Source organism: Tachypleus tridentatus, chromosome 1 (assembly GCF_004210375.1).
Source record: "Tachypleus tridentatus isolate NWPU-2018 chromosome 1, ASM421037v1, whole genome shotgun sequence".
In the NCBI taxonomy this organism is placed as follows: domain Eukaryota; kingdom Metazoa; phylum Arthropoda; class Merostomata; order Xiphosura; family Limulidae; genus Tachypleus; species Tachypleus tridentatus.
In genome coordinates, this window is record NC_134825.1 from 117,630,709 (window position 1) to 117,653,920 (window position 23,212).

At 36.6% G+C, this 23,212-nt stretch overlaps 1 protein-coding gene across 1 annotated transcript in view; it reads left to right on the plus strand.

Moving 5' to 3' along the window:
* Nucleotides 1–8,848: 8,848 nt before the first annotated feature.
* Nucleotides 8,849–23,212, plus strand: part of LOC143222318 (contactin-2-like) — a 65,916-nt gene continuing 51,552 nt past the window's right edge. The window contains exons 1-2 of the mRNA XM_076448689.1: nt 8,849–9,093; nt 13,449–13,835. Of these exons, the coding sequence (XP_076304804.1) occupies nt 13,784–13,835 (52 nt within the window). The 5' untranslated portion in view covers nt 8,849–9,093; nt 13,449–13,783. The remainder of the gene's footprint in view (nt 9,094–13,448; nt 13,836–23,212) is intronic.

Consider the following 23,212-nt stretch of genomic DNA (forward strand, 5'->3'; position numbering starts at 1 on the left):
TTTTTCTATACGTAGTTTTCGTCTGTGAGCTGAGAGTCTGTGTCATATTTTTGTCCAATTGAGAGACACAAAAACAAGTCATGAAACTTAACAAATGCAAAACAAAAAAAAACAAGTGACTAAATTTGAGGCACCCTTTGAACTCGAGGCCCGGCCAAATGACTCTTCTGAACCACCCTCTAATTGGCCCTATTAATGGCCCGACAATTTCGGAAAAACAAATTTATAAAAATTGGAGACGTGTAACTTTATTTGTGTTTAAAAAATGTATAAAAAAACATTGAGTTATCCGACATATACATAGCGTTTTATTTATCATCCGAGGGTAGACTGACATCCAAATCATAAGTGATATGTGAATGCTTATAACTCTAAAATACGGGGTTCTATTCTTGCAGTGGGCACATTGCAGGTAGCCCATCTTTCATATCGCGTTTAAACAAACATAACGTTCTTAAAGAATATTTCAATATTTTATAATAATAATGTTTGATTGTTGTATTTAAAGACACTCTAGAAAATTGGGTTTCGATACTCGTGGTGGGCAGAGCTTTGTGCTTAACTTCAAACAAAACTTGAAAGTTCATTATTTTACTTTAGCGAACCTTTTTAACTTGGAAAGTTTACTTCGACCCTCAATAACATTGAGTGAGTAAAAAGTAATAGAATTATCATGCCCTCCGTTGATACAGCGGTAAGTCCAGGGATTTACAACGCTAAAATCAGCGGTTCGATTCCCCTCAGTGGACTCAGCAGGTAGCTCGATGTGGATTTGCTATATAAGAAAGCACACACAGAATTTTCATTCACTTATATGAACTAATGTTTCTTAAACTACAAATTTCCCAGTTACTGTACAACAAAAGTAATGTTATAGTAACCTTGATAGGATAGGGGGGAATGAATACAAAGTATAATACTGCAGTTTAAAAATACAACTTAGTTTAGAGTCAAGTTTCAAAAGTATGTCTACTCTAGTATTACTCTTCAATTACGCTAACTTTATTAGTAACGTGTATTATTTTAAAACTATTAATACTATTAAAAACAATAATTAATCTTCATGAGTTAGCGTGTAAAATTAGCCGTGACCACTGCGGGTATCGAACTTGAACATAGTAATCATTTCAGCTTAACGCTGAGCTACCAAAGCAATGTTTTTGTGTTTAGTGCTTCGTTAAGTCAACGTTTAGGTTTCACGAGCAACACGTGTCTACAGAGTTTTTACAAGAATTCTAATGTTTTACACTATCGTTCAGTTTATGTTACTGTTTCTTTTTGTTGTTGTTACCGTTGCCACCAGATGGCTACTATGTTGGAAGGCAAAATAGAATGGTATTAACCAATCACGAGAAAGATGTACATTACGAATGTTAAACTTAACGCACGTTTCTTAATCTCGTGGACCGGGGTGGCCAGGTGCTTAAGGAACTCGACTCGTAATCCGAGGGTCGCGGGTTCGAATTCCAGTCAAACTAAACATGCTCTCCCCTTTCAGCCGTGGGGCGTTATAACGCGACAGTCAATCCCACTATTCATTGGTAAATGAGTAGCCCAAGAATTGACGTTGGGTGGTGATGACTAGCCATCTTCCCTCTAGTCTTATGCTGCTAAATTAGGGACGGCTAGCGCAGATAGCCTTCGTGTAGCTTTACGCGAAATTCAAAACAAACATATCTTAATCCCATATTTGGCAAAGCTCTCAATAACAACATTGAAAATTATCTCTGGAATCTGTTACTTATTTTTCCTCATATTCAACCAAGAAGATAAGTTGCTATACACGTCTAACTTTTAACCTGTTAACGCTGTAGTGACATTTTCTGGAACCTTCCAAGTCCTGTTTGTAAGAAACCATAACTGTTACACTTATAACCTTGATAGCGTGTAAGAGGCGGTTTTTGATTTTATTAAAAACGAAAGAATTATGATAATAATTAAACTCAAATGAATAGAAAACGCGCAAATAAAAGTATTAGGACGGAAACACCGGCCACCTGTTGGCTCTAGAAAACTACGACAGCTGCCCTGCGTAGCCTCAAGGCTACGGGTTGTCTAGAGATAACCTAATGGTTAAGCGTCACAAAATAATGACAGAGAACTTTGAATTATCTCTAAATCATAAGAAACTCTCGGAGAATTAACTAAAGTATTCACCTATATATCAATTAATATTTTTAAAGGACTTCAGACAAAAAACAACATAAATGTTCCTTCATAATTTAAGTTTCCAATGAAATAGTAACGTCGTTTTTTAGTTAAAGGTTAATAGACTCTTTTCACCTTCACTAGGAATTTTGCAGTGTAAGTCTAGAGGAAAGGCAGCTAGTCATCACCACCCACCGCCAACTCTTGGGCTACTCTTTTACCAACGAATAGTGGGATTGACCGTCACATAATAACACCCCCATGGCTAAAAGGGCGAGCATGTTTTGTGCGACGGGGAGTCGAACGTCTTAACCCACCTGGCCTTGCCGGACCTGGTCAGTATTCGAAGCAGTAAATAGCAGTAACTATTATAATGTTAATCCTTCGAAATTTATTTTGAAAAATTTTACACTCAATTGGTTCAAACCTGTATACATTTATGGAATATTACACGACGTTAGGAAATATATCGTAGATAACGAATAACATAACCTTTGTAAATTACTTATTTGAATTTATCTAAACTGATGCGATTTAAAGTTGTTGTTGTTTTGAATTAAGCACAAAGCTACACAATGGACTATCTGTGCCCTGACCACCACGGGTATCGAAATTCGGTTTTTCAGCGTTGTAAGTCCACAGAAATACCGCTGTGCCACTAGGAGGTTGTTGTTGTTGTTTTGAATTAAGCACAAAGCTACACAATGGACTGTCTGTGCTCTGACCACCACGGGTATCGAAACCCGGTTTTTTAGCGTTGTAAGTCCGCAGACATACCGTTGAGCCACTGGGAGGGGGCAAATATTATAACGCCCCCACGGCTGAAAGGGCGAGCGCGTTTGGTGTGACGGGGATCCAAACCTGATTTACAGTTTCTTAAGCGAGTAAATAAAAATAACGACGTGTTTACTGTTACGTTTTGTTCTTTAAAAAAATCACAACTTTTGTTTGGATCAATAGGTGAAAATTTACTTGTTTATTAGTTTGGAGTCTATAAAAATCTAAATTCTAGTTTTATTATGACTTATTTTAAGCACGTGACATCTATCTATTTGTAGTCACAAAGCATTACTGTTCACGCTTATAGCTTCTGGTTACAAACAATGATGTCTCTCTTTTCATTGGCCCCTGGATTGCGGTTTCCCAGAATAAAATGCTTTTGTATCATTGCCTTGTAGAACTAATTGGTGAATGGATTATAGACAGGACGAAATATCTTAGCGTGTATAATTAAAATAACAAAATATGAACTGTAACCTTTGTTTTTTTTGGTCACTTTGTGTATTTTTATTCGGCTTTCTGGAATAAGCAGTTGGACATTAAACAAACGTACTGTTTTAAGTTCGAATTAGTTTACTTCTTATTTGGGATTACAGTTACTCATTTTCCAGTCTAGTATGTTCAAACAGGTAAAATTGTGTTCTTTTTAAACGTATTTTAAACGCTCAGACACAATAAAAACTCTGATTTTATTATTACATAAAATTAGGCTTAAGACATTGCCTGCTCTGCGTCTTAATTCACATACAGCTGTGGTGTTTTTATGGTTTTAAAACGTTGATACTTATAAATAAGAACTTTATTGTAAGCTGTGACTTATAAGTCTTCAGATCTCAGCCTTTAACAAACCGATGTATCCGTCAAAGTCCTTAAAGTCTGATGTTGTATCGTAAGGGTTAGAGAAATACTATCATGAACGAATGCAATTTACTGAAACTATAAGTAATAGATATTATCTTCCCATCTTTGTTACAGTAACATATAAAATATTATAAGTGTTTTGTATTTATGACAGTTATTGTAAAAATAAAGCCATCTGACGCCATCCCTAATTTTGAACAACTAATCGGAAAGAAGGCAGTCAACCAGCAGTACCTTACCATCCACAATAAGAGCATAACTGTCACTCTTATCACAAACTCACAATTTAAAGCGATGGAAATATTCCGTGGCATCTCACAGGTTCGAACACGGTTTGCCAGCTCGAAAACTAAGAGATCTGCTATAGGTCCATAAAATTAAGCCCCACTGTTTCTTAGTTAATAATCACTTATGAAGAATCCAATAATTACACATGTGAAATTGATTATGTTTGTAAACACTACCGACGAAGTACGCACAAGACACAATGACAAATATTAGATTATTCACAACTCATGTGTTTATAGACTCTTACTAAATAGCCTTTAGTTTGTTTCTTCGTATTTCGTTCTAAAACTGCTCTGTTACAAGTCAGGGGTGTATTAATCCCTTGCGGATTAAGATAGAAAGAAACCTGGAGGATTTGAAGTTAATAACCTGTAATAAGACAATTAGGAAGTAAATTGTTTGGGATATCAAAAATGTTCTCATAACTTGGTTAAAAACATGGGTTTTTGTCACATGACGTAATTTCATAAGTCACTCAGCATGTGTAATGTAACATGGACACTAAAGTAGGTTCAGTTATGAAGGTTATCCCTACATTTGCTTGTTTTTCAAACATCTTACTCAATCTCTAAAGATTTAGGCCTTAGTCATTTATTGTTTGGATTTTGTTTTTACTGTGAAGGATATTTTTCACAACGGATTTATCTTATAATCCATATAAAACAGCGATAACAACATATTTTCACCATTCGTATTGTTTGCGGGCAGTTTATCATCAAACTACCAACTACCTAACTAGATTAACTAAAGTAACTGACAACTTACTCCAGGCTAGAAAAAATGCGCAAATTCCTCACTGGACGTTAGTCAAAACTGCCAAATACTTACCAAATATTAGTCAAATTTATCGACCACTCATTCCACGTTAATCAAAATATAACAGATTACTTTATGTTATTCAAAATAACGATTATTTATTTACTTTAGGTTAGTAAACTGACCGTTCACTTGTTATAAGTTATTCACGACGGCCAATCATTCATTTCAGGTTAATCAAAATGACTTAAATCTGACTAAAGATCGGTACAAAATACTAGTCACAACGATTGATTGTCAATTCCAGATTAGTCAAAATGACTTAGCTCTGACTACAGATCGGTAAACATATATTTGAATCGTTAAAAATCACTTTAACGATTCAAATGTATGTTTTTCTTGTTTAGTGCAAAGCTACGCAACGGGCTATTTACGCCCTCTCTACCGTGGGAATCGAACCATTGAATTTTGCCTTATAAGTCCTACACTTTCCCACAACGATTCAATTTAACGAGTGTGTTTTTGATAAATCCACGGAAATGCCTAGACACATACTGTTGTGATCAAAGGGTCAGTCAACTGTTGTACATAGAACGTATTCCGTAACATAGCATAAATGACTTGTGTTCTGATTTCTATTTCTACAAGATCCGCGGTACTTTTCACCGAATTGTTTGCCATTCTTTAGTCCCAAGCCTATTTCTTTTTATAGTGTCTCTAAATCTGTTGAAATGTGTTAGAAAGGTTTAAGGTTAAAACGTTATTGACCAAAATTCTAAACTTTAAAAAAACATAACAATAATTTTTATACAAATAAAAATCTTTCTTCTGTGGGTGTAACAATAAATAGTCTTAAATTATTCCACAAAAGCAGTTGGGATTACTGGTGACAAGGGCAGAACTTGTAATTAAGATAAACATCCGGTTTACACTTACGACCCCCCCCTAGTTCACAGAAAATACGATAGGTGTTGTTTTGTAAGTTTACTGTTTTGAATTTTGTTTTTGAAATTCGCGCAAAGCTACACGAGGGCCGTCTGCGCTAGCCGTCCCTAATTTTGCAGTGTAAGTCTAGAGGGAAGACAGCTAGTCATCACCACCTACCGCCAACTCTTGGGCTACTCTTTTACCAACGAATAGCAGGATTGACTGTAACATTATAACGCCCCCATGGCTGACTCATTTCTTAACATGTTAAAGTGATGTCCTGTTTAAATTGTATGATTAAGACACATTGAGACACGACCTGACAGACTGGCGTGTTTTCATTTTTACTCACAAGGACAAAGTGAACATTTGTTGTTTTTATATATTCGTTAAAAACACTAAACCTTGCCATGTTTACTGGGTCACGTTAATTAAAAACAGTTTTAAATTGATTTTCATCTTCAATATTGGATAACAAGGTAAAGAGAAATAAGAAAGATGTTAGCTGATATGGTACATGTCCAGGAGTGGCCTTGCGCTTAACTAGTCAGGCTATCGATCGCAAGGTTCAGGCCTCAACTTAGAGAGCACTATAATTCTGACAACAGCTTCTGATGTTTGGTTAAGAAAAGTCGAATTGCAACAGACACAACTGAATTCTTGTTCTCCCTCTGGTGAGCGTTTCTGAATTACGGATAATTGTGTCTGAAATATCAGAGCTCTTAATTCAACTGTTTATGTCCTCCAGCGCGTCAGCGGTACGTTTACGACCTCGAACGTTAAAATTCAGAGTGCGATCTTCCTTGGTGAACATAGCGCAAATAGCCTGTTCCGTAGCATTAAGCTAAGCCAAACGATCAAATAAGAAATCCTTCGGTGTGAAAGCGCTAAATCTACTGACTTCCAGCACTAATTTCTGGGGTTCGATTCCCCGGAGTGGACACAGAAGATAGCACAGCGAGGCTTTGCTTTTAAAACGAACAAATATTTACTTTAAATAAACGGTGAAACCGGAAAAAAAAAAACACGTTTAAATTACCGAAAACCATCATATCCATCACATACACATTTATTCAGGAACGTTTTTCAAAACTTTTCATTAATTATTACGAGGTACACTTCCAAACTAACACAGAGCGTATCTTATTATTTTCTGCTACGAGCTCAGCTAGGTTAGGTTTTTTAAACGGGAAAACCACCGTTGTCTCAGGGTTGTCGACACGTTTACGTGTGGTATTTCAAGGTTTGCAAGTATGGAACAAGTTGCATGTCTTCAATGTATATTATACCGCTCTTTTGTATGGCCAATGGATGATGCTTTGTTTCTATATTTTTAGTTACTATGGATAACTGACTTCATTATGTTTGTTCGTTTTAGAATTTCGTGCAAAGCTACTCGAGGGCGAAACTCAAAACAAAAAACAAACTATTCAGCAGCGGGAGTGTTGTACTGTGACGGTCAATTCCAGTATTCGTTAGGGGAAAGTAGCCCAAAAGTTGGCGGTGGGTGATGATGAGTAGCTTCCTTCCCTCTAGTCTTTCACTGTTAGATCAGGGACGACTCACGCTCAGTCGTCAAATAAATATAAACAAACAGAAATTACACGTAAGCAAACTAATAACAACTTATTAATAAATTATCTAAATTATATCTTTATCTTAATCTTCAGTAGACCTAATTTTAAATTATTATCGTTTTCTAGCTTGAAGGCTTATAACGTTAGAATTTAAGGTTCGATTCTCGCGGTGGGTACAGCACAAATAGGTCAAGGTTGTTTTTCTTAAGTGCAAATATGCATAAACAAAGGTTGGTTTTTTGAATTTCGCTAGAGGTCCCTAATTTAGCAGTGTAAGACTAGAGAGAAGGCAGCTACTCATCACCACCCACCGCCAACTTTTGGGCTACTCTTTTACCAACGAATAGTGGGATTGACCGTCACATTATAACGACCCTATGGTTGAAAGGGCGAGCATGTTTAGTACACCCGGGATTCGAACTCGAGACCCTCAGATTACGAGTCGAACGCCTTAACCCACCTGGGGATGCCGAGCCGACTTTATTATGAATTACACGAATTATACAACTGAAACTCAAGACTGCTCCAGAATTCAAACACTTTAGTTTTATTTATTTAATGTTATCACAACGTTAGCCCTAAACGCTGTTTGATATCAAGGTGATCCTGGTTCTAATGTTACACATTGTTTTACGCCATTAAGATTCGAAGAGCTAATAGGTTTGGCACATTTTCACACCACGTTGTTTTTTTACTTATAAATGCGTATGTTGTATATTTCTTCATAAATCAGTTACTACACGATGGATTGTTTCGCTCTATAGGATATGCTAGGGATTTATATAGAGAGTATTTTAGTTTTTACACAACAGAATATTTCACACTGTAGGTTATGGTATGGCTTCATACCAAGTATATGGTTGTGTAGTTTTACAAAACACAGATACAGAGAATAGATATTTTTTATTTCAGAAGATACAAGTTAAATACTATTGAGCTATTATGTGAGATAGGGTTAGACAAAAGTAATGTGATTATTCAGGTTTATGTCAATTCGATATGCAACCAGAACACTTTTAAAATTAATTTTAAGAGTTTATACATTTAGGAAAAAAATTCCAAAATAAATTCCAGATCTGAGGTCCAGAGTAATTAGTTAGACATTAACCACAAATAATAAAAAAAAAACTATAATTTAAACTTCTGATGTTTGTAATAAAATATATCGATCCAATTTTTAGAGAGTTTTGGACCAGTGAACCAAATGCGCTTTAAACCTACGAAAGAGAAAACTAGGTATACGTTTCAATACTTTACCACAGAGTTTCTCGGACTGCACTCTTTCAAACCTGGAGAGAAATAATGACATGCCCTTATAACCAAACTCACCTCAAAACCCTAGTCATTAACCTTAAATCCACCCTCAAATTAAATTTCATGCTGGTAAGAACTATATTCACAGTCCTCGGTACGGAACCACCAAGCCTGGTCTTGTTTATTCAGTTGGTGAGATGGGTGGATGTCAAAAGAACTTAAAGGAAACTCCCTAATTACAGGTACTGCGAAAATAAGTCCTTCTGGAACACATTGCATCGTATGACATGTTTAGTTGGAGCACACTGTTGTTTAAGGGAACACCCCTGAAGACCTCATGTAAGATGTTGTTGAATAAATCAGCAATTTAAACCTGCCTCGAAAGAAGCTGATCGTTTTCAATTATCTAGCAACTATTATCTGAAGTTAACCGAGGCCTAATTGCTTTCCGTAAGAAAGACGAGAACCTTACGTTTAACAAGTTGACTTGGGGACGTTTTAGGTAGCTAAAATAAAAATACTTTATACTAGTTCCTAGCATAGAGGTTTAAAATCTAATTATATTACAGAAATAAACAAGTAATACAAAATAACTGTAGTTTCAGACATCGAAATCTCTAACCACTTGTTCTAGGCCTAGCATTACTTAAGCTTATTTCAATAAAGAGATATATTAACACTTGTGTATGTTTTATGTTTAGTTAAATCAGACTGACCCCTACCCTATTTAATAGTATCAGTAAATAAACTTGTAATATTATTTCTCAACTTAACTTTACACCTTTTTTAAAACTTTGAGAGGTTTTTTTAGTATGTTGTTGTATAACGTATACTAAAATACACTTTATATTCGTTGAAATGATATGTGCGCACATTCACATTTAGAGAGTAAAGCGCGCTCACATTTTCAGGAGATAAATAAATTGAGTATTATGAAAATAGATTCTGTAAATTCTACACTCTTTCAATGGCGTAAACATCAATTTTAGCAAAAAATAAGTAAAGAATTAATAATAATATGGATCAGAAACTCCACGGCTACTCAGGTACTTTATATATACGTCAGAAAACACGATATTAGAAAATAAATTTGTCATTTTCCCCCATAAGTTTGGTTACTTGTTGTAAAATGCAAACGTACACAAATATGAAATTCGGATATTGCAATTTGGCTTTTAGCGTTTTAAGTCGTTAAACTTAGTGTTAAGCCGCTGGGGGTGTGGGTAGAATGCTATTTTCACCACCTGATGTCTAACATAGCGGATTAAATTGCAGACTACGTGAATTTTTGACGTCAATGCAACACCTCTATACTGCTGAGTAATGCATTTAAATGAAATATAGTAATGTCTAACCTCGGATAGTCAAGTTAACCAGTCTTTTATCAACCTTAACACACCGCTAGTAAATCTCGACAAAGCTGCTTGATGTTTCCGCCACCAACTGAAATCCTACCTCATTTACTAAAAGAACAAGTCCTAATTCCGCTAGAGGAGTGGACAGAAACAACAGTTTCTAAATGCTTCTGACTGTCCTAAAATATTTAACGTCAAATTTACTGTCGAAAATAAATAGAAATAAGCCTTGAAATCTTTGATCTGGCAGCCAGCTTACGTGTTCCATAAGACTGAAAGTATCATACTGGTATATAGTGTTTAGTTTTCGTTATAATTATAAAAACTATGAAACTTATGGTCTTATAAAAACCTTGCCAATAGTCCATAAAATGGAAGGCCAATTGCCTCTTCGACATAATGATTAAAACGCTTGAAATTTCTATTATTTTTCTCTTTATTATTATAATTATTACTTAATCTCCTGAGAATGGTAAAGTAGATAAACATATAATAAGACGTCAAGAAAAATAAATTATTTTGATAATTCACACATATTTCTAATAGAAATGACCTAAGCTTTTCTATCGAGTACAACTGGACTTTGGAAACTATCGTAGGTGGAGATTTTTGATCCAATCAAAGAGGGAGAAATTTTTGAGATGCTCATTGATTGGATTTCAAGCTGCTTGTCATGAGCTGAAGGAAATCATGGAAAACTACATACGAGTCTGACAAATTTAATGTTTATATTGTTTGTGTATAAAAGTGGTTTATAATTTATCATTTAATTATTGAAAGAAAAACTGAAGTTCTACCTATTTTTGAAATTTTGTGCTGAATTAGCTGAACCACATATGATTATCACACGTTCAGTAAAACAACCAATTAAGTATTTTGAACTAATTTCTTTAGGTTTCGTTTGTTGTTGTTTTCTATATTGTCTTTGTGTATTTTAAACGCGTATTTACTTGATGAAAAATATGAAGGTAAAATACACAAATGTTTTCTTGATAACAAAACAGTAAATTAAACTGACTGTATACATATTAAAGTATAAATGATGTTTAATTGACCTAAAGGTTTAAATTGTATTAAAATAGATATAACAGGCCAGGCGTGGCTCAGTGGTTAGTGTTCCAAGCTGCGAATTTGACAGATCCAAGTTTCAAAAAGTGTTGCATTTATTAAGCTCTGTACTCTTAGCAGTTGGTGGGTTATGAAAGTAACAGTCAATCCCTTTACCTGGCTGGCGTTTTTGTCTCTGACTAATAGTTTGTAGTTATAAATTAGAAAATCTATACCTGAAACCTATGTGTGTGTGTGGGAGGTAGTTTCTAACTTGGCTACTTAGACCACTTACGCATAAATTTCATTTAGCGTGAACTCAGATACAACATTTTGATTGGCCCTTAGCAGTTACACAAAGTGTGAATATTAACAAATGATGGTCAATTTCTCATGAAACGTTGAAGTATTGCACCTGCAATAAACGCTATTGCAGGGAAGAGGATTTTCACACGTCTTTGAACAGGTGTGTATCCACCCACAGCGTGAACAGAAACCCACTAATAAAAGGAACCGTCGGTATATTGCACGTGTTAATCACAACATAACACGTCACAACGAGTAGGCCCGGCATGGCCAAGCGTGTTAAGGCGTTCGACTCGTAATCTGAGGGTCGCGGGTTCGCATCCCCTTGGCGCCAAACATGCTCGCTCTTTCAGCGTTATAGTATGACAGTCAGTCCCACTATTCGGTGGTAAAAGAGTAGCCCAAGAATTGGCGGTGGGTGGTGACGACTAGCTGCCTTCCCTCTAGTCTTACACTGCTAAATTAGGGACGGCTAGCGTAGATAGCCCTCGTGTAGCTTTGTGCGAAATTAAAAAAACACAATGAGTAGTGTTAAGATATAGCTACATTAACGTAACTACTGCTATGGGTTTGCGTTCTTTCTTATGTACAATGCATATTTGATAATTTTCCCATACATATATATGTATGGTATGTGATGTTTATTGCTGTAATTTCAAGCAATTAAAAAAAATATATTCTCCAGGCTTTTGAGTTCATCGCGTGTTTACCAGCTTATTATATCCACTCGTCAGTCTTTAAATCATGTGACTACTGGTAGTTAAAAGTTAAGAAAGGGTTAAAATAACAGCAAAAATATGATTCGCCTTATAACGTAATAGTTACATAAATATAAATTAATAATCAATAATCTTAATAGAAACGAATGCAATAAACGAATTACTGTAAAATAACATTGGGAAATTTTGATGTAAAAACTGAATATATGTGTATTTATATTTAACGTATAGTTTAGTATTTTGTTTAGCATAAATAATCCATGGGTATATATTCTCCAAACGGCTTCTAATTATGAAAAATAGAACAAAAAAGTTAGCAAGTCCGTCCATTTTTAACTCTTGTTAAACCCGCAGTGGAGATACGACAGTGGCTTATACCGCCCCCGCCCTCACCAACTCCAAAGTGTAAAAAGACTTTTTGTACGACGATTCGGCACAAACCTGGAATTAGCGAGTTCACAACTCTAGCACGTCAAAAACTAGACCACTGACGTCCCAAAGTAGCCTTTGAAAATCTGTTCATTAATTAATACTATTTCTTAAATATTTTACCCAAATTAATATTAAATTCAAATAAAATGTGTGACAGAAATAGTTAATCTGTATGTGTGTGTTTATTATAATTAAAACTCATTGGTGATAAAACGTGAGTTAATATAACTATATATATATATATATATATACATTTAACTAGAAAGACCCCTCTCAAAAACGGAAACTAAACACAAAGTAAGTTTGTTTTGTTGGCTTAAAGTTAAGCACAAACCTTCACAATGGGCTGTCTGTGTTCAGCCCACAACGGGTATCAAAACGAGATATCCAGCGTTGAAAGTCTACAGACATTCCTCTGTGCCACTGGGGGCGCTACGAAACAAGAGAATCTGTCTTCATCTTTTTATGTTAACATAACAACCGATCCCGTAAAAAAATTGCCCACCGCATCCATATGTTAATATAAATGACTAAAATGGAAAAAAAATACAACATATATTTCTTGTTTTTCGTATGAATGAATTATATAAAACTATTTAAATGAGAAAAAATTAACACAGGTTTCATATTAAATTTTGTTTCTTGTAAAAACATAAAAAAATGTTTAAATGTCCAGTTGTATAACGAAAGATCATGTGTTGTTTTCTATTTTAGTCAGTTATATTAATTTAAGAAGATATGACTGCGAAGGGCTGTTGTCCAGGGGGGAAAATTTCCTGGGGCTATTGTCTAAGAGTTAGTTGTCCTACCACTAGTTTTCTTTTATCCATTCTACAACAGCTAGCTGAGACAGTACGAAAACTCTTGATTGTGTGCGTACGTATATATACATATCAATATATATAACACGTATATATTAAGATCTATCTATTTGCAGTTTTCTTTGTTTGAAATAGAAATAAGTTATTTTTAAGTATGCTCTTTATGTACCGAAACAGGGTTTCCTTGGCCGAACTATATTGTTTACGCGGTACAACACAACGTTTGTCGTGTGAAGTGTTAAGACGGCGTACCTGCTTGGTAGGCGTAACCAGAAGTGCACCGGTTGAGAGCGAAATGAGAAGTCTGTTCCTTATTCTCGAAGAGCTTATGACCGCGTGACTTGTCGTTGAAGTGCAGGTAAAGTGGGTTTATCTGGTGCTGTATTGATGTCTGGTCGTCCATAATCCAGTCATAGCTAGAATATTACTTTTCAAAGTGGAAGTCGGAAAAAGACATTATACAATTTGGTCTGAGACGAAGAGATATATCTTGAGACTGTGAATCTCAAAAGATGAAGATAAAATTGACATTGTTGCGTTTGTGGACATTGACTTTATGTGCAGGTAGGTTACGTTAGCCCAAGACACGGTGAATGTACAAAAACTAACGAAAAGTAATGGAATAAGTGTTTTTTTTTGTAAACATGATGCTCTGGTAACCTTATAGTTATATGTCTGTTACTTGCTAGTACCAGGTTTGTTTGTTTTTATAAGTAATAGGTTAAATGTTACAGATACCAATATTTATTTGTATGAAAAAAAAAAAGTGAAACGTAAACTCTGGGTTTATCTCGCTCTCACATTCTGACTGTCCATTTAGGACAAATCTCACGTCAACTGCTGAGTTTTTTCTTACATAGAGTGCCTGTTTTTGTGCCCAACTACGGGTTCTTTTTTAGTTAAAACTGACACTAACGTGAGATACAATTTTCGGACTTGTATAATGCGTGGTTGCCGTACGCAATCAAACTATTTAGATCCGAAACCAAAACGTTTGGAAAAAAATCCGAGGATCAGTAACTGTAACAACTGTTCATGGTTTCTTTATAATCTTTAAATCACAAATGAGGATCCACTCGATTGTTTCGGTAGGACTAGTCCTCCAACCGTTCGTAGTAATTGGTCCTTCCGGGGTCCACGGGTCTTCCTATTCGCTGCTTCTCATATTAGTCGTGCGTCAGTTGTGGTAAACCCTTAACGTTTGCGTTATGTGTGTCATGAGAATTCTTTCTGAAGGATTCACAATATTAGGCAAACTACTTCCGACTCCTGGAAATGACTAACAAACGTAAGTGGTTCACATACCACGACCCGTAATATAGTTTAGAAAATACTACAACTTGTTGCTCCAAACACATCCCTGCATTGTTTACACAATGATATATATATTGATGTTTGTGGACAGGATTTTTTCCGTATGTTGTCATGTAGAAATTTGTACCCTCTAGACTCAAACTGGCTATTTATATTTGTTTTCTTTAACCATTCTTGCTGGAAAATATTCATGAAAGGATAATATTCTGAGTTAATTTGGTCTTTGAATGTACCAAACTGACCATATCATAAAACGAGAACCAACAAAGAAATGTTTGGTCGTGAAGAGGTTAGTTTGGTCTGTGAATGTACCAAACTGACCATATCATAGAACGAGAACCAACAAAGAAATGTTTGGTCGTGAAGAGGTTAGTTTGGTCTGTGAATGTACCAAACTGACCATATCATAGAACGAGAACCAACAAAGAAATGTTTGGTCGTGAAGAGGTTAGTTTGGTCTGTGAATGTGCCAAACTGACCATATCATAAAACTGGTCTGTGAATGTACCAAACTGACCATATCATAAAACGAGAGCCAACAATGAAATGTTTGGTCGTGAAGAGGTTAGTTTCGTCCGTGAATGTTCCAAACCAATCTAATCACGATAACAAAAAAGTTCGTCACGAAAGAGCTTTATCCCAGAAATGGTCCACGAATGTATCAAAACGAAATATTTTACTTCTAACATCTTCAATAAATAGTTACAATTTAGTTCTGTTTCGTTTGAATGATAATTGTACTTCAGTGTAGATGGTTAATTGTTAGAGATTGCTTGAATTATTTTAAAATAAAACTGTTCCTACGTCATAGTTAGAAACACAACCGCATGTTTATTATGTTCTCGTGTTTTAGTAACAATTTATTCTACTATTCATAAGTTACGCAACTTCTCGACACACAAAGCATTCAAACTTTGTTGTTGACTTCTGTTGGCGTCACTTGATCTCACGAACCTTCACCTTTCTTATCTCCTTTGGTCACGAAGTTCCCTCGACGAACTAGAAAACAATTTGGCGTTCATAAACACGGGTAAAACACAATGGTATTTCTTTCATATAGAGCTGAGATTCTATTTACTGATTGCATATATGGATATTCTACATTCTGCACAATAAAACAACTTATTGAACAATGAAAAACCTATATTAATACAATACGAACAGCAACTAATGCTACTAAGTGGTATTATATGTACATATATATATGTTGCCACGTGACTGAAAAAGGTTACAGCTTACATACGGGGTATTGATAAGTTTTCCGTTTACTGATACAGGTTTTTGACTGGGACCAACATTGGTTATTCTACAATAATTCACTTTGAATACGAATAATAGATTATACGCTAAGATTTCCTTTACCGTCCTTATACCCGAAGCATTTGTTTTGTATTCCTCCTTACCGTCCTTATACCCGAAGCCTTTGTTTTGTATTCCTCCTTACCGTCCTTATACCCGAAGCCTTTGTTTTGTATTCCTCCTTACCGTCGTTATACCCGAAGCCATTGTTTTGTATTCCTCCTTACCGTCGTTATACCGAAGCCTTTGTTTTGTATTCCTCCTTACCGTCCTTATACCCGAAGCCTTTGTTTTGTATTCCTCCTTACTGTCGTTATACCCGAAGCCTTTGTTTTGTATTCCTCCTTACCGTTTTTATACCTGAAACCTTTGTTTTGTATTCCTCCTCACCGTCCTTATACCCGAAGCCTTTGTTTTGTATTCCTCCTTACCGTCCTTATACCCGAAGCCTTTGTTTTGTATTCCTCCTTACCGTCGTTATACCCGAAGCCTTTGTTTTGTATTCCTCCTTACCGTCGTTATACCGAAGCCTTTGTTTTGTATTCCTCCTCACCGTCCTTATAACTGAAGCCTTTGTTTTATATTCTTCATTACCGTCGTTATACCTGAAGCCTTTGTTTTGTATTCCTCCTTACTGTTTTTATACCTGAAACCTTTGTTTTGTATTCCTCCTTACCGTCCTTATACCTGAAGCCTTTGTTTTGTATTCCTCCCACTGTCCTTATACCCGAAGCCTTTGTTTTGTATTCCTCCTTACCGTCGTTATACCCGAAGCCTTTGTTTTGTATTCCTCCTTACCGTCCTTATACCCGAAGCCTTTGTTTTGTATTCTTTCTTACCGTCGTTATACCCGAAGCCTTTGTTTTGTATTCCTCCTTACTGTCGTTATACCTGAAGCCTTTGTTTTGTATTCCTCCTTACTGTCCTTATACCCTGAAGCCTTTGTTTTGTATTCCTCCTTACTGTCCTTATACCTGAAGCCTTTGTTTTGTATTCCTCCTTACCGTCGTTATACCCGAAGCCTTTGTTTTGTATTCCTCCTTACCGTCGTTATACCGAAGCCTTTGTTTTGTATTCCTCCTTACCGTCCTTATAACTGAAGCCTTTGTTTTATATTCTTCCTTACCGTCGTTATACCTGAAGCCTTTGTTTTGTATTCCTCCTTACTGTTTTTATACCTGAAACCTTTGTTTTGTATTCCTCCTTACCGTCCTTATACTTGAAGCCTTTGTTTTGTATTCCTCCTTACCGTCCTTATACCCGAAGCCTTTGTTTTGTATTCCTCCTTACCGTCGTTATACCCGAAGCCTTTGTTTTGTATTCCTCCTCACCGTCCTTATACCCGAAGCCTTTGTTTTGTATTCTTTCTTACCGTCGTTATACCCGAAGCCTTTGTTTTGTATTCCTCCTTACCGTCGTTATACCGGAGCCTTTGTTTTGTATTCCTCCTTACCGTCCATATACCTGAAGCCTTTGTTTTATATTCTTCCTTACCGTCGTTATACCTGAAGCCTTTGTTTTGTATTCCTCCTTACCGTTTTTATACCTGAAACCTTTGTTTTGTATTCCTCCTTACCGTCCTTATACCAGAAGCCTTTGTTTTGTATTCCTCCTTACTGTCCTTAAACCCGAAGCCTTTGATTTGTATTCCCCCTTACCGTTCTTATACCAGAAGCTTTTGTTTTCTTCTCCCCCTTACCGTTTTTATACCTGAAACCTTTGTTTTGTATTCCTCCTTACCGTCCTTATACCAGAAGCCTTTGTTTTATATTCTTCCTTACCGTCGTTATACCTGAAGCCTTTGTTTTGTATTCCTCCTTACTGTCGTTTTATACCTGAAACCTTTGTTTTGTATTCCTCCTACTGTCCTTATACCTGAAGCCTTTGTTTTGTATTCCTCCTTACTGTCCTTATACCTGAGCCTTTGTTTTGTATTCCTCCTTACCGTCGTTATACCCGAAGCCTTTGTTTTGTATTCCTCCTTACCGTCCTTATACCTGAAGCCTTTGTTTTGTATTCCTCCTTACCGTCGTTATACCCGAAGCCTTTGTTTTGTATTCCTCCTTACCGTCCTTATACCCGAAGCCTTTGTTTTGTATTCTTTCTTACCGTCGTTATACCCGAAGCCTTTGTTTTGTATTCCTCCTTACCGTCGTTATACCTGAAGCCTTTGTTTTGTATTCCTCCTTACCGTCCTTATACCCGAAGCCTTTGTTTTGTATTCCTCCTTACCGTCCTTATACCAGAAGCCTTTGTTTTGTATTCCTCCTTACTGTCGTTATACCTGAAGCCTTTGTTTTGTATTCCTCCTTACTGTCGTTATACCGAAGCCTTTGTTTTGTATTCCTCCCACCGTCCTTATAACTGAAGCCTTTGTTTTATATTCTTCCTTACCGTCGTTATACCTGAAGCCTTTGTTTTGTATTCCTCCTTACTGTTTTTATACCTGAAACCTTTGTTTTGTATTCCTCCTTACCGTCCTTATACTTGAAGCCTTTGTTTTGTATTCCTCCTTACCGTCCTTATACCCGAAGCCTTTGTTTTGTATTCCTCCTTACCGTCGTTATACCCGAAGCCTTTGTTTTGTATTCCTCCTTACCGTCCTTATACCCGAAGCCTTTGTTTTGTATTCTTTCTTACCGTCGTTATACCCGAAGCCTTTGTTTTGTATTCCTCCTTACCGTCGTTATACCGGAGCCTTTGTTTTGTATTCCTCCTTACCGTCCATATACCTGAAGCCTTTGTTTTATATTCTTCCTTACCGTCGTTATACCTGAAGCCTTTGTTTTGTATTCCTCCTTACCGTTTTTATACCTGAAACCTTTGTTTTGTATTCCTCCTTACCGTCCTTATACCAGAAGCCTTTGTTTTGTATTCCTCCTTACTGTCCTTAAACCCGAAGCCTTTGATTTGTATTCCCCCTTACCGTTCTTATACCAGAAGCTTTTGTTTTCTTCTCCCCCTTACCGTTTTTATACCTGAAACCTTTGTTTTGTATTCCCCCTTACCGTTCTTATACCAGAAGCCTTTGTTTTATATTCCCCCTTACCGTTCTTATACTTGAAGCCTTTGTTTTCTACTCCCCCTTACCGTTTTCATACCTGAAACCTTTGTTTTGTATTCCTCCTTACCGTCCTTATACCAGAAGCCTTTGTTTTATATTCTTCCTTACCGTCGTTATACCTGAAGCCTTTGTTTTGTATTCCTCCTTACTGTTTTTATACCTGAAACCTTTGTTTTGTATTCCTCCTTACCGTCGTTATACCCGAAGCCTTTGTTTTGTATTCCTCCCCACCGTCCTTATTGAAGCCTTTGTTTTGTATTCCTTCTTACTGTCGTTATACCTGAAGCCTTTGTTTTGTATTCCTTCTTACCGTCGTTATACCCGAAGCCTTTGTTTTGTATTCCTCCTTACCGTCCTTATACCTGAAGCCTTTGTTTTATATTCTTCCTTACCGTCGTTATACCTGAAGCCTTTGTTTTGTATTCCTCCTTACCGTTTTTATACCTGAAACCTTTGTTTTGTATTCCTCCTCACCGTCCTTATACCAGAAGCCTTTGTTTTGTATTCCTCCTTACTGTCCTTAAACCCGAAGCCTTTGATTTGTATTCCCCACCGTTCTTATAGCTTTTGTTTTCTTCTCCCCACTGTTTTATACCTGAAACCTTTGTTTTGTATTCCCCTTTGTTCTTATACCAAAAGCCTTTGTTTTATATTACTGTTCTTATACTCTCCCCTTACCGTTTTCATACCTGAAACCTTTGATTTGTATTCCCCCTTACCGTTCTTATACCAAAAGCCTTTGTTTTATATTCCCCCTTACCGTTCTTATACTTGAAGCCTTTGTTTTCTACTCCCCCTTACCGTTTTCATACCTGAAACCTTTGATTTGTATTCCCCCTTATCGTTCTTATACCAGAAGCCTTTGTTTTATATTCCCTCTTACCGTCCTTATACTTGAAGCCTTTGTTTTGTATTCCCCCTTACCGTCCTTAAATGCTAAGTTTTTGTTTTGTATCTTCCTTTATTTGACACCGTGAATAATTTTGATTCTTCGTTAAAATTAGGATAACATTTTACGGGTTTACACATCTTCACTCAATCACTGTTTGGCTCATAAAAGAGTATATATGTGTGTGTGTTTTCTTTTAGCAAAGCCACATCAGACCATCTGCTGTGTACACAGAGGGAAATCAAACCCCTGATTTTAGCGATGTAAATCCGTAGACTTACCGCTGTACCATCGGGGAACTCTCAGCAAAGAAAAACATAAATTCCAGTCATGTTATTTTAGGTACATCTTAAGTCACTTCTCAGTAAGTCCCTGGTTGTTGGTTGTGTGTGTTTGTGAACTTGATAGGTCATGTTTGGTTAGATGCACAAACGTCACTCTCTCTATCACAGTGTTTGTTTTACAAATATAAACAAACATTTTATTTATCGTTCCATCAGTTAATTTCTGTTGTAGGTTCTGTAACTTGTTCTTATAGACTGTCAGCAAGTTGTTTATATTTAATGAAACACGTTTGCACTTAGCACTATTAGTGTTTTCATATAGCAAAGCCACATTGGGCTATCTGCTGAGTTGACGCTGGAGTCCAATGTGAGATCTTATTTCAAAATGGAAGAAAACTGTTCGTTTCACACCTGTTTCATTCATTACTAATGTGGCTCCACCTATAAAGATATCGATAATTTCATGTAATAATTATATCTTTATTGTTACTTTAACCGTCTAATGACTTCAAACTTCTAACTCTAAAAGGGTTAGTCAACCTTTATATCTGTTTTGTTTTTGAATTTTGCGTAAAGCTACATGAGAGCCGCCCGCGCTAACCGTCTCTAATTTTGCAGTGTAAGACTAGAGGGAAGGTAACTAGCCATCAATACCCACCGCCAACTCTTGGGCTACTCTTTTACCAACGAATAGTTGGATTCACCGTCACATAATGACGCCCCCAAGCTGAAAGGACGAGCATGTATGGTGTGACAGCGATTCGAACCTGCAACCCTCAGAGTACGAATCGATCGCCTTAACCACCTGTTCGTGCTGGGCGTTTTTATCTGTGATTTATTTACTATATAAAACCTGATACGAGGTTTTATTATTTTGATTTTAAAACATATCAATTTCACTGAATATGTCATATTGACAGTCTAGGTCTTTTCTAACTTACGGCCCGGACTTGCCAGGTTGGTTAAGGCGTTCGGCTCGTAATCCGAGGGTCGCCCTTTCAGCGGTGGGGGCGTTATAAAGTTTCGGTCAATCCCACTATTCGTTGGTAAAAGAGTAGTTCAAAAGTTGGCGGTGGGTGGTGACGACTAACTGCCTTCCCTGTAGTCTTACACTGTAAAATTATGGAGGACTAGCGCAGATAGCCCTCGTGTAGCTCTGCGCGAAATTAAGAAAACAAACAAATCTTAACTTACGTACAATAGTTTGATAATTTGTAACTCATGACGTCAAGTATTATATAAATCTTCTATTCCAGCTTGTAGACTTCAGAAAATCCGTCGTGTAAACTAATCTCGTCTTCGTGTTTTGTTTTGCTTTTTTGTACTATTTTTTTCGTTCTTTACGCCTAATGGAATTTTATGACCGTGTCTGTTTTCGCGAAATCTTTAAAAAAAACATTTATATTATTCATGTAACAGTCTGGCCAATATAACGAAAAACGGCTTAAATATTCTATAACTCAATTCTTTACGTTTGGAGAAACAAGAACCAGAGTAACACGATTAGAATTAGATACCCCTCGAGACCACCAGCAACTCCAATACATCACTTGTCATTTGGATTGGAACACTTTAGACAGCGCAAGGATATTTTTCCAGCAGCTGTGCTTATCACGTGCGCGCGCATAAATTACAAAGATTTACCAGTTTCGCCCAGATAAACAGATTTCTAGAGATGGTCACCAACAGCGCCCCACCCACTATAATTTCACTGTACACAGATCTGTGAACCTTTCTTCACGTGTAGTCATTACAAAGGAAGCTCACGGTGTGGGTCTTCGACTTTTGTCGTACCACTCGTCCTACCCATCACGACATAGTGACGCTATGCAACTCCACCCGATTTCTTCCTAGCTAAATTTCTAAGATATTTGAACATCAGTTTACCTTGAAGGAAGCAGTGGTCACTTTTATCCGTTGTTTCGTGACCCAAGAGGCATTGAACATTAAAAGACGTGCGCTGACTGCCTCTATTTGTCATATCGCTTTTAGTATGTTTTTTTTTTTAGAATGTCACGCAATAATATCATTTATTTGACTTCAGTTAAACCTGTTTCTTTATATCTTGAAACTTGAGAGAAAAATCTACTTTTCTTGTTTCCACCATAATATGACTCTTCTATCTATTACCCTGTTTTTGTTTTCTGCCGTAGTGTGTGATTTAGACGTCAGTTTTTCTCTGTGGGCACATGCCTGTTTTGTGTAGTGTTTTATGCACATATAACAAACCATCACTTGTAACTTACTTATTTTAGAAAATGATACACAAAACGTTTCTCAACTCTCAAGACGAAGCGCAAACCAGGGCTTTTAATTATCGTGCACCTGACACTTGAATACTGCTTTTGGTAGTGACGTATGATCTCGGACGTCACGGTTGTCTGCAGCTCTTAGAACAGTCGCCACCTGTCGCACTAAATTTCCGGAAAGAAAGTGGGCGGTTTGGCTGGAAAGGTTACGCCTCATATGTTCTAATGGTCAAAAGACGATCACAAGTATACTGGAGAGAGAAGAGAGCGAAGAGTAGGGGTGGGCCTGGAAAACTAATATAATCTTCAATTGCTGCATTAGCGTGTAGATCATATTTTCTGAATTTAGGTGTTCCAATTAGAACTTTTCTAATTACAAGTAAAAAAAAACAAGAACAGAGATTATAGGGAAGTATTCATCGATTTATCATTTGTAGACAGTCTGTAAAGAAAAGTTGTTATCCACTTCAAACATCGACTCAGAGACAGTATTATAGTGAGGATTAATAAAAATCAGTGTCAAATTTAAAGTCTGTTTATTAAAAAGTTCTCTATAATTCATTCTATTAGAAACGTAAAATATAAAAGCCCATATTTCTAATAACACCTTAACTATAGCAGTCCATATCATGTGCATTGTCCCAGCATGGTCAGGTGGTAAATGCACTCGAATCGTAATCTGAGGGTAACGGGTTCGAATCCTTGTCACACCAAACATGCTTGCCCTTTCACTTGGGGGCGTTATATATTGACGGTCAATCCCACTATTCGTTGGTAAAAGAGTAGCCCAAGAGTTGGCGGTGGGTGATGAAGACTAGCTGCCTTTTCTCTTGTCTTACACT